Source organism: Nylanderia fulva, unplaced genomic scaffold, assembly GCF_048542155.1.
Source record: "Nylanderia fulva isolate GAGA-0341 unplaced genomic scaffold, ASM4854215v1 Scaffold99, whole genome shotgun sequence".
Taxonomy (NCBI): Eukaryota; Metazoa; Arthropoda; class Insecta; order Hymenoptera; family Formicidae; genus Nylanderia; species Nylanderia fulva.
In genome coordinates, this window is record NW_028191123.1 from 286,341 (window position 1) to 299,082 (window position 12,742).

A 12,742-nucleotide genomic window follows, 5' to 3' on the forward strand; every position below is an offset into this window, starting at 1 on the left:
TTATAAAAAAAAAAAACAGGTATATCTTCTTTATAAAAATATATTACGTTTTATAAATATGCAAAAAAATTATTTTTTAATAAATATTTATTTAATATATAAAAATATATATTTATAATATATTTATCTAATTGTAATATACATAATGTCCCATTTTTATTTTTGATTGTACCACGAAATGTTTCAAACAAAAGTTTGATTTGAAGACGAACAGAAGATGATACTACTAAATTTTTTTCTGAAGGACGCTTTTCAAGGTTATTTATATTTTTTAAATAAAAACACCGTATTTTTTATATAAACTAAATAATACAAACGCGCGCTATTGTTCAGTTTTTTATTGATTTTATTTAATTATTATGAATACAGAATATAAGACACAACGTGAAGTGATCGAGACAGTCAATCAACCTCAGAAAAGAGCAACAATACTTGCGAGAATCGACTCGAACTACCTTTTTTTAGAAAAGGAAAAGGAATTGATTCCTCGTAATTTTCGATATAAAATTAATAAGGGCAAAATAATCAAGAATTGAATAATTTTACAAAATATTTTATATTTAAATTTGATATATAAAGTAATATATATATATATAAATAAAATTTGTATATAAAAATATAGTGGTTTCGTTTAAAAAACTCAAGATAAATCTTGCCCTGACTTTGACGTCATCAAAGGTCAAAGTGATAAGATCAGTAAATAGATATTTTTAAACAACTAAGATTCAATTTTTATTTGAAACATTTTTTTAAATGCATTGTTTATGAAATATTCGACTGTACCTAGACTTTTGGCATCAAATAATATTTTAGTCTTTGATTCTCTAGTGCCAAAACAGTTTTAATTTGGGACATCTTGTATATAATATACTTATATATATATATATATATATATATATATATAATATAAATAATATATACTTATATATAATACTAATATATATATATATATATATATGTGTATATATATATATTTTTAATATATATATATATATGTGTATATATATATATTTTTAATATATATATATATATGTATATATATATATATTTTTAATATATATATATATATATATATATATATTTTATACACACTATTTTACATTTATAAGTTTCTCCTAAGATCATCAAAGTTCATCACAAAGTATTCTGCACGTGCTTTTACACTTTCCCGAATGACATTACCACCAAATCCTGTGCAAACATACAAAATTAAATGTATAATTATTTATTTAAATGATTTTATCATTATTTCAGCATAAGAATATTATAAAACATTTATTGGAAATCTTTCAAAAGTAACTTGATTACTCTCAAGATTCCTTAAATAAATATTTTATAAATATACCTATAAAAGCATCTGCTGGAGGTGATGCTTCCATATCAGTTGATCCATCACCTATATGTATCACACATTTGAATCCTTTCTCTTTTTTAAGATGTTCTATCACTTCTGCTTTGCCTCCATTTCTTGATGTTGGTTGATTCTCATCAAATCCAGCAAATTCCCCTATAACAATCATATTTATGTAATGTATAAATGTATTATGTATTTCTTTTAAAAAAGCAGTAAAATTTATTAATATTTATATAATATTTACCTGTGAAATAAAATTTCAATCTATTGGCATAAATATTTTCACGTGGTATATTTAATTGTTTAGCTACAGGTGCAATAAGGCAATGGAACCCTCCCGAAACAAGGAACACATGCTTTCCATGAGCTTGTAAAGCTGATACCAATTCTCTGAGAAATATAAATTCTTAGCAATATATAATATATCGTAATTGATTAAGATTTATTTTCATATCCTAGAAAATAAATGTCTTACTTGATACCATTGGTAAGTTTTGGTTGATGTGCATTCAAGAATTCTTTTATTTTAGTTAAACTTGGATTTATGATGCGCAATCGCATTGACAAAGATTGCTGAAAAGTCATATCACCTTGCATTGCTTGTTTAGTCCTGAAAAATATATTGCGATATTATAGCAAAAAACTTGGAATCTACATTAAAAAATAAATCATGAATTACAAATTTAAGAAAATACATACAATTCACAGATTTCTTCTCCTTTTCCACAAAAACGAGCCAACTCATCGATTCCTTCATCAGCAATAACAGTTGAGTCAACATCAAATGTAACAGCATCGGCAGTTTGCCAAATGTTGATGAATTTTTCCACATTGACCATCTTTAGAAAATATTAAAGTATATATATAAAATATATATATATATATATATATATATATATATATTAAAATATATTTAAAATGTATATATTAAAATATAATTAAATGTTATATATTAAAATATATATTTAAAAAATATATATTAAAACATGAAATAATATATAATTTATATTAAAATATATACAATACACTAAAATATATTAATATAAAAATCACAAGTTTCGCAATAGAGAACAAAAATTTCACTATTAGTGTTTTGTTTGCCTTAGGATTAGTATAATCACATTGTGTGAATGTATAATTTATATACATATCACAACTTACGTTCAGTTGCAGTCAGCATGTATTGTCACGTGTCATATTACGATAGTCTCGTGCAAATTGTTGTAAGACCACGCGTACGCGTCAATTGTGACTCGTGAAATCCCCGAGAAATATCGGTCATGACAAAATAGTAATAACCTATTATCACTTTTACGTCATTCAGAAAGCAAAAGATCAAGTGATTATGCAAATGTAAGCAAGTCTGTCTTTTCCCCTCTCGCCTGTCATCGTTATCATTTTATTAGATATACAATGTATAATGTATGAAGCTTCTACTGTTCTATTTGTATCTTTGTTGCAATCGTATTAAATCAGTAGCTTTTTCAGAAAAGAAAATTTTTACTTGTCAGCTAACTTCATCATATTGTTATGTTTATTTATATTTTCTTGTTGAAAAGCTCTTAACCCATTTTAAGGAAATTTTCCAGCAAGAAAATATAATAAATACTTAAAATATAATAAATACTATAAATACTATAGCAGCTTTCCAGCAAGAAACATTTGTTATACAATGCCAGTTATCAAATGTCAAATATAAAGCGGGGAGCACACTTTTGCATAGGCGCACAAGCGTAAGCATAATAATCTTGATTAGTCTATAAACATATGCATAAGAAATTCAACCAATCGATTTCTTATGCATATGCTTATGCGCTTATGCAAGAGTGTGTGCTCCCCGCTTTAGGCTTGCTTTCTGTGCCTGTGCCAAGGTCCGTAGATGAACGACGGGAGGGGAAGTAAGGTCGTCGCATCATTGTTTCAGCATGAGCCCCAAAATGGTGCCGCCAATCCAGCCACCAGACAGCTGTTCAACTATAGTTTTTTTTTCATTAACCTTCGTACGACACACACCAACATACAACACACATAACTTCGTGGTCCCAAAATGGCGGCTCATGCGACTTTCCTTCCCCTCCCGTCGTTCATCTACGGACCTTGGCCTGTACTAACGAACTAGTGCAACAAGTTAGAATAAAGGTGCCTTTTTACGAGCCGTTGAAACCGATTGTTTGAGCGACAAAAATGATCACGTAACAAATTTTTGTCGCTGAATTAAACAGTGATAATTATTGTAGATGAAAAGGATAGCAGCGCGACAGAATTGAAAGTTGAGCGTTTGAGCAGTAAATGCTATGTAGTTGAACTGATTCAAACTACAAAATTGTTGGTGCTAAATTATGCACGATCGTATACACAGGTCTTGCAATTATGGTAAATTTCAGTGGTAGGGAGTGACTCGAATATTGAAGCAATTTTTTAGTTTATAGCATTATATGTCGTTGCTATCGATTGCGCTTGGTAAACGCAGACTTTAAACTTGTAGATGTCAATTGAAAATCGAAACAAAATCTTGTGTTTGAATATATTCAGAGGTGCCATAGATGTGTGAAAAAATGTTTATATAAATATATTTAAATATATTTAAATAATCTTAAATAAATATTATTATATATTATAATAATTATAATTATTATAATTATTATATATATTATTATATATTATTTATAATTTATCTCGTCAGTACTGCAGCTAATATCTGTCGTATGCAGAAGAATTTGATCGCAACGCTCCTTGTGGCCATATTGTGAATCATAAAGCACGACTTCAATATGTAAGCAAGAAGACTAGAGAACAGGAGACCAAACTCCTTAGAATTTCAGTGGTGGAGGTAAGTCAAAATCAGGGTTGGGAAGTAACGAGTTACTTGTAACGAAGTTACAGTTACAGTTACTTTTTTTCGGTAACTGTAACTTAACTTCGTTACTTTTCTCCATCTATAACTGTAACTGTAACTTAGTTACATTTTTTTAGTAACTAGTAACTATTTTAACAGTTACTTTATTAATTACTTTTTTTGGAAACATTCGCTAAAAGTATTGTTTAAGTATGGTAGCCGTTATATTGTTAAATTAAATTTTGATAACAGTAGCATATATATATATATAGAGAGATCTTTATATAATTTAATTTTTTACCTAAAATTTTCATTTTGTGTACATAAAATAATACAACACATAATTACAATCGACCAATCACAGTCAAGTATTTAAAAAAATTCTTAAATGTAATAATTAATCGATTTGCTTGCGACTTTGCGATTACTATTTAGTAAGTTACCATATATAACTATTTTTACTGTTGTATATAAAGGTCATTCATACATTGATGGTAATCGCAAAGTCGCAAACAAATTGATCAATATTACATTCAAGAATTTTTTTAAATACTTGACTGTAGTTGTCCATAATATGTAAGCTCCTTATATTTAAAATAATGTATAATTATTTTTAAAAAGTAATTGAAAAGTAACGACTCGTTACTTTTTGAGTAACTGTAACTGTAACTAGTTACTGTTTCAATAAGATAACTGTAACTGTAACTAGTTATTTTTACAAAGTAACTTTCCCAACCCTGGTCAAAATACAGTCTCATTTCATGGGCGCTGTTCGCGGTAAAATCGCCGGCCAATTCATGAACTACGATGTGCTGGACTTCGAAGTTTTATGCAATATAACTAAGAACATAAGCTTGGCATCTTGACAGAATGTAAACTTTGATGTCGCAAGTATTAATAAATAATATACGATACTTAGGAACGGCGAAATTCACATAGGAAACCTTTTTTTTGATAAAACAAGCAAAATCCAGCACGTCGTAGTTCATGAATTGACCAACGACCATACTGTGAACAGCGCCCAGGAAATGAGACCATATTTTGACCCCCACTACTGGAGTTCGGTCTCCTAATCTCTAGTCTTCTTGTATGTGAGTCACCTCCCACTACCGAAGTTGCAAGACCTGTGTATACGACCGTGATTATGAGTAACAAATCTGTCGCTTCAATCACTTGTTTTAGTGGAACGTGAAATTGCACCTTAAGACAAGACATATTGAGTGCTTTTCAGCAAGTAACACAGGCGACACTGTCACACTGTGTGCAACACAAGTGCTTTTCTACTATTACACAATATAACACAATCTTACTCAACTCTTTAGCTAAGTCGCTTTGTGCTCAATTGTATTACACTAGTGTTACACAGTGTCTATCTGTATCTTTCTTGCTGAAAAGCATCCATTTTGTCTCATTTTAATTTATTGCACCAGTGTGCACTAGTTCATTAATGCAGGAACAGAAAATAAGCCTAATTGCATCACATTATTTAAGGCTAGTTTTTTATTATCTTAACTGGCTGATTAAGTTTAAAAATTACTAACTGCAAAGCACATATTTTTTTATTATAAATGTGGATAAAGTTGATCAGTTTCAAATTTTGCAGTTGGCAATTCTTAAATTTAATCGGCTGATTATTTTTAGTCTATAGGCTATTTTTAGCTTAGAACATATAGATATGGAAGGGGAATAGGAGCGCAAAACTGTGTGTAAGTTGGGTGCGAGAGAGAACCACGTTTTTAAGGAAAGAGAAGGGTAGATTGTTACCTCCGTTCGCAATGCGCAAACGCGAATTAGCGAAAGCACCAATTACATTTCCAGTTTCAAACGGCGCGGTGAGCGTGACGTCACCGTGACGTCATCTACGTTTGCGCATTGCGAGTATAGGTTAAAAGCTATCTTTCTCTCTCGCACCCAACTTGGACACAGATTTTTACCATGAAGAACAATAGCAATTCCCCTTCCAGGTATATATGTTCTAAGATTTTTAGTCTTTAGTCTATAGGCTAGTTTTATCATTATTTTTAGTCTAGGCTAGTTTTATCATTATTTGATTAACTTAATCAGCCGATTAAATTTAAATAAATTGCCAACTGCAATAAAGCACAGACACAGTATAAAGCGGGATCTACAATGGCAGCGGAAGTACAAAGTACAAGAGTAAGCAGTAAGCAGTACGAAATGGGATTTGCTCATTCCGTTACTTTCGACGAAATGAGCGAATCTCATTTCGTACTGCTTACTGCTCTGTACTCCTGCTGCCATTGTAGCCTCCGCTTTAGACCAGATCTACAACAGGTGTAGTAAGCTCTAAGCTTTAAGAAATTCACCAATCACAGTCAAGAATGAAGGGAATAATCGACGGTGATTGATCAATTTCTTAAGGTTTAGAACTTACTACACCTATTGTAGACCTCTTAAACTTCAATTAAGGCCGGATCTACAATAAGTATAGTAAACTCTAAGTCTTAAGAAATTCATCAATAACAGTCGATTATATTCCCCTCATTCTTGACTGCGCTTAGTGAATTTCTTAAGGCTTACAGTTTACTACACCTATTGTAGACCCGGCCTAATTCGTTATGAACCAATCCTGATTATGGGTTTGTTTTCTGTTTCTGCATTAATAAACTAATGCACATTGGTGCAATAAGTTAGAGTGAGACAAAATATACTTGTTTCATTCTAAGGGTGCGATCCTATGATACGGAAATCGACTTGCGGAACAAAGAATGCGTGAATTGAACAGCCAATCAGCGCTTTTCCGCATTTTTCTGTATCTTTTCCGCATAGGCCGTGGCACAAAAAAAACGTAAGCAGTAAGTAGTAGAACTTAAGCGAATCGACTAATCACGGTTGAGCAGTAAAGTGGGGAGCACACACTTTTGCATAAGCGCAAACATAAGAATCTTGATTGGTCTATGAACGTATGCATAAGAAATTCGATTGGTTAAATTTCTTATGCATACGTTCATAGACCAATCAAGATTCTTATGTTTACGCTTATGCGCCTATGCAAACGTGTGTGCTCTCCGCTTAAAGGTATCATTTCATGTGCAGCATACTGCCGCAGCAGTTTGTTGCTATTGGTGAAGTTCAATTGAACGAACAGCAAACGCAGCAAAACAAAAGAACACGCAACTAGTTGATTCTAATTATTGTTATTCTTATATTAGTTAAATAATGGATTTTAAGAATAAAATAGATTATTGTGAGAATATAAAAGCAAAAATCGTATTTTAAACCTCGAAATAATAAGAGAACAAAGAAATATGCTCTAATAAATTTTGATCACGTGACTGATTTACTGCTGCAGCATGCTGCGTATGAAAAGGCACCTTGAGGCAGTTATTTTGAAACTTAAGCAGCTCTGTGAATTCCGTATGGATGAAATTCTTAAGTCGCATATGCAAAAGTGTGTGCTCCCCGCTTTATGCGTTTGCGTGTATGCGTTGCGTTACTCCAGCTAACCTACAAAGTTAGAATTGAAAGTGTCCTTTGACGCATTTAGACGTGTTTTGTCTGAAAAATTTTTATATAACATTTTATTAAAGTTTTAATAGCTTCTTGCAACATTAATAATTTGTTATCCATTTTTAATCTTTGCTTCAAAACTCTAGACACATCAATAATAATGACGTGTACACATAATACGGAAAAATTACCAAAAATATGTTATAAGATTCAAAAACAATTTTTGTAATAATATAATTTTAAATTACATTTATTTAATACTGTCACAATAATTATTTATTTCAACATTTTAAATATTATACTTGAATAAAAGTAACAAATCTTACTGTTTCGATGAAGTACTTATTTTTTAAATTATGTATTTATTTCCCGGAACGCGTCATTTTCATGTCTTTCACGCACCGTGTGCACAGGGCACAGAAAAACATGCGGAATAGAAAAATGCAGAAAAGCGCTGATTGACTGTTCAATTTACGCATTCTCTGTGCCGCACGTCGATTTCCGTATCATGGGATCGCACCCTAACTTATTGCACCAATGTGCACTAGTTCATTAGTACAGGAACAGAAAACAAACCTTAGGTTTAATGAGTTAGTCCGGGTCTACAATAGATGTAGTAAGCTATAAGCCACAGTATAACCATACCCAGTAGCGACAGTGAGCGTCGGCACCTTTGATGTAGTATGTCTCAACTCAGCAACGTCACGTGGTATGCCGCCATATTGCTAAGGGTAACGGGCGCTACGATTCAAATGTATGTACACACGGGGATAGGAATGCTTTTTTGAAGTTACACGCATATTGGGCATAATCCGACATGCTTCGATATTTTGATATTCGTGTTATGACTATAGATATTCGATAACGCTGTCTCAGTAAAATATTAAAATAATATATAAAGATATAATATATAAATAAAATATTATAAACAAATATAAATATATTAAGCTGTGAAGCACGTAATCGAGTTATGTCCGATATATGTGTGACACGTTAATTTCACGGTCACATTTTTCCAACCACAATTTTGCTCTGAAAAACGTTTTATACACAAAATATTAGGAAGAAAATATTTGATATATAATTAACATTTATATATATTTATATTTGTAAATTACAAATTTATTAATAACAATTAGTTTTATATACCTATCTGGATCTTTTGGGAAAAAAAAACTGAGACCAGGTTTACGCTTAGAAATATTTTTACAATTTTTCATAGCGCAACTGTATCCACCTTTCTTCACAGATGACATCACGAATGAGTAAAGAGGAAACAATTAAATTTCAAGCGAGATTTATCGAGCTAATTATCTTATTACGCGATTTCTAGCACTACACAACATATAATAACCCGCTTACAGCAGCTGACGGCAGCCATGTTGCTAAGGATATAAGTTCGCACATGCGCACTCAGATTTGAGACACGTTTAAATGGCCCACTGTCGCTACTGGGTATGGTTATACTGTGTCTAAGCCTTAAGAAATTGATCAATCACCTTAGATTATTTCCCTCATTCTTGACTGTGATTGGTGAATTTCTTAAAGCTTAGAGCTTACTACACCTGTTATAGATCCGGCTTTAAACTTCGGTTAAAGCGAGTTGTGAAACCAGGCCTTAATCAGTCAATTAAATTATAGAGTGCTTTCCAGCAATGACACAAGACGACACAGTGTATCATCCTATCTTTGTCATTCACTGGTATTGAAAGAAGATAGAATGATACCTTAGAACATATAGATATGGAAGGGGAATAGGAGCGCAAAACTGTGTCCAAGTTGGGTGCGAGAGAGAATCACGTTTTTAAGGAAAGAGAAGGGTAGATTGTTACCTCCGTTCGCAATGCGCAAACGCGAATTAGCGAAAGCACCAATTACATTTCTAGTTTCAAACGGCGCGGTGAGCGTGACGTCACCGTGACGTCATCTACGTTTGCGCATTGCGAGCATAGGTTAAAAGCTATCTTTCTCTCTCGCACCCAACTTAGACACAGATTTTTACCATGGAGAACAATAGCAATTCCTCTTCCAGGTATATATGTTCTAAGAATGATACACTGTGTTGTATTGTGTCCTTGCTGGAAAACATCTATAATCGGAGATGGTGAAAGTGGTCTTATCTGTTTTTTTTGCTAAAAAGCTTCTATAGAGTTCCCTATAGAGGAACTCTCCAACAAAAAAAGACAGATAAACTCAATGCGATTGGCTATCGAATAGAGAATTTTGGAAGTTTCGAAAAATTATTCTATTTGATAACCAATGTTAGGTTGTTGTGTTTATGTGTATTTTTTTGCTAGAAAGCAATTAGTTATCAAATAGAAAAATTTTCGAGATTTTAAAAATTCTTTATTCGGCAGCCAATTACATCACATATCTATTTATGTTTTCTCGCGGGAAAGCACTCATTATATTCAAAACGAAAAATTATATCGTTCTCTTACAACATATTTTGAAATAAAAATTTGTTTTTCTTTATATATACAATTATTTGCGTCTGTCAGAAAGAATTGGTAAAGTATACCCAGACAGCACAGAATATTTTTATAATTATTTTAATATTTTATAAATATTTATCACAAATATTTTATAAATGTTTTTGAAGTCTTAGATTCAATAGATCATAAATATTTATCATATATATCAGAAAATATTTGCGATAAATATTATGGTAAATATTATAAATATATTTATTAAATCATTATGATACAGATTTTTTATTTATATTTTCTTTAATAAATAATACGCAGTAAGAAATTATGAGTTAAAAAAACATAATCAACGATTTTTTAATCAAAATGATCGGTTGATATATACTAATCTAAAATTTGATCGATTAGATGTATTTGTGTTTTTCAAACTCTATTAGCCATTTATAAAAAATAAAAAATGTGTAAAAAATGTTTATAAGTAACTTATTAGACATTTATATTTTAAAATAGCATATAAAATTATAATATACACTGAATACACTTAGGCAACAGAGTATAGTTAAACAAATAAATTTACGTACAAATCGATATATACGTATTTTTTAAAGCCTTATAGAAATTTATCACTAGTAACGCCAATTTATCACTTATTTCGAGTACTTATATTACTGTATATCAGTATTTTAAGTACTCGAAATAATAAGTGACTAATTAGCATTACTAGTGATAAATTTCTACAAGGGAAAGACATTCTGTTGCAAAAAGGAAAATTGTTGTCAAAAATAGAAATAATTTTATGACATTTTTAATTTTATTAATTTCCGTTTTTGCTAGCCTTATATAATTCTCACGACAAAAATCAAATACGAGAAAGATAAAGTTACATAGCAGTAAATGAAAGAACTAACAATTTAATTAAAAAATATTTACAAAATAATTACTATAAATATTTATCTTTACATACCATAAATATTATATGAAATATTTAATCTATGTTTTAATAATATGTTAAATAAAGGTTTTTATAAAACATTTTAAAAATAGTTACATAATATTTGAAAAAAATATATATTCACAAATATTTATGAATCTTTATCATAAATAAGGTAAAATTTTTCTCTCGACCGTACTAGCAAATATTATTTATTCAATCACAACGTTTCGACCCTTCTTTGAGTTCTTATCAAGTGATTTGTAAAAATAAAAATAAAATTATAATTTTAAGATGTCAAGAACGAACATAGTGTCGGTTTGACAACACGTCAAGACTCTTAGACGAGTTATTGGAGACTCAGTCTCTATGTTCGTTTTTGACATCTTAAAATTATAATTTTATTTTTATTTTTACAAATCACTTGATAAGGACTCAAAAAAGGGTCGAAACGTTGTGATTGAGTAAATAATATTTGCCAGTACGGTCGAGAGAAGAATTTTACTTTTTTTAAATTCTGTCTGGCGATTCTCAAATATCTACGTTCTTACTTTATCATAAATATTGTGTGCTGACTGGGATCGAATCTAAACAGTGAGTCTTGACTATGTCGAAGCAAATTATATAAATTACTATTGTTCTTGACTACACTATCTATTTTTTTCCAACTATTAAACACTAAATTTATTCAAGATATGACATGCACATGCACCGGCACACATGCACACGCGTAACATTAATCAATTTAATATTTATCAAGACATATTTACATAGTTGTATAACAGAAAAAAAAATAATTTGGATATATAAATATTTGCCTCTTACAAAAAGATTTTAACATAAACCTAAAAAAATTTTAGCCCCGAAGAATATCTATTATTATTTGTTTTATATGTGATTATAATAATTTATCTAGTATTATTTTTACATCTCACAATTAATTTTTAAAAATTCTGACTCGATTTATAATTGACAGAAAAGTAAACAAACAAAATGCAAAAGGTTAATTCATCTAAGCTCCGATTAATTTTCATTTATAATATATTACAGTATTTTATTAGTATATAGATAAAATTATTAATATTTTATATTTGATGCACTTGAAAAACAATTAGAGTATAAATAAATTATGTATATATGAAATTATATATATTATTATTATGACAATATTGTGCTATTCGAATTATTTGGAGTTTAATCGATTTTTAATTCTAAAAATAAGTTATATAATTTCTGAGAATACATTTGTAGAAACTACGAATATATTTCTTACATTTCATTACAAGTTTTACTTGTGGTATTCGCGATTTAATACAGAAGTAAACGAATCGTGATAAAAAATTGAAAACAGATTCTATTATTTATGATTCTTTAATTGCAAACTACGAGATACAAGCAACGGATATGATCGCAGATCGAAGAATGACAATTATGTACCTTATCGACACTGTAAAATCGGTAGGCACGACGGATGACAACAGCGAAGCAACCAGAGCTAACTGCATGTAGCATCGTGCGAAACTAGAATTTATGGTAGTGATGAAGAGGAGAGAGCGGTGGGAGTCGGATTTATTACTTACTCGTGCGACCGCAATTTCAAAACTCGTCACGTAATCGTGCCGCCGCAATATTGTCAGCCGCGTGCCGATGCCGATGAGTATCGAGTTCAAGCTCATTGTAATTTTTGTTTTTCAATATATCATGGTACGGGAAGGGGCAAT

General features: G+C 30.4%; 1 protein-coding gene across 3 annotated transcripts; it reads right to left on the minus strand.

Moving 5' to 3' along the window:
* Nucleotides 1-69: 69 nt before the first annotated feature.
* aay (phosphoserine phosphatase) lies at nt 70-12,548 on the minus strand. Of its 3 annotated transcripts, XM_085490172.1 has the most exons (7): nt 12,459-12,521; nt 2,516-2,653; nt 2,054-2,193; nt 1,837-1,964; nt 1,599-1,760; nt 1,346-1,507; nt 70-1,191 (listed from the first exon to the last, which is right to left on the minus strand). In XM_085490172.1, exons 3-7 carry the CDS (start codon nt 2,191-2,193, stop codon nt 1,103-1,105), a joined length of 681 nt encoding a protein of 226 aa, XP_085346298.1. In that variant the 5' UTR covers nt 2,516-2,653; nt 12,459-12,521; the 3' UTR covers nt 70-1,102. The 3 variants fall into 3 exon arrangements, with proteins under 3 accessions (XP_085346298.1, XP_085346297.1, XP_029162872.2); XM_085490171.1 differs by lacking the exon at nt 2,516-2,653 and having other exon boundaries at nt 12,459-12,548; XM_029307039.2 differs by lacking the exon at nt 2,516-2,653 and having other exon boundaries at nt 1,599-1,744; nt 1,830-1,964; nt 12,459-12,542.
* Nucleotides 12,549-12,742: the final 194 nt, after the last annotated feature.

Bases quoted from the DNA above. Each gene is read 5' to 3' on its own strand.
- aay (XM_085490171.1), bottom strand. From the start codon at position 12,533: ATGCTACATGCAGTTAGCTCTGGTTGCTTCGCTGTTGTCATCCGTCGT. The intron at 2,194-12,458 runs GTACATAATTGT...TATTTTCTAAAG, and splicing joins GATTTTACAGTGTCGATAAG to ATGGTCAATGTGGAAAAATT. The intron at 1,508-1,598 runs GTAAATATTATA...TGATTGTTATAG, and splicing joins ATTGAAATTTTATTTCACAG to GGGAATTTGCTGGATTTGAT.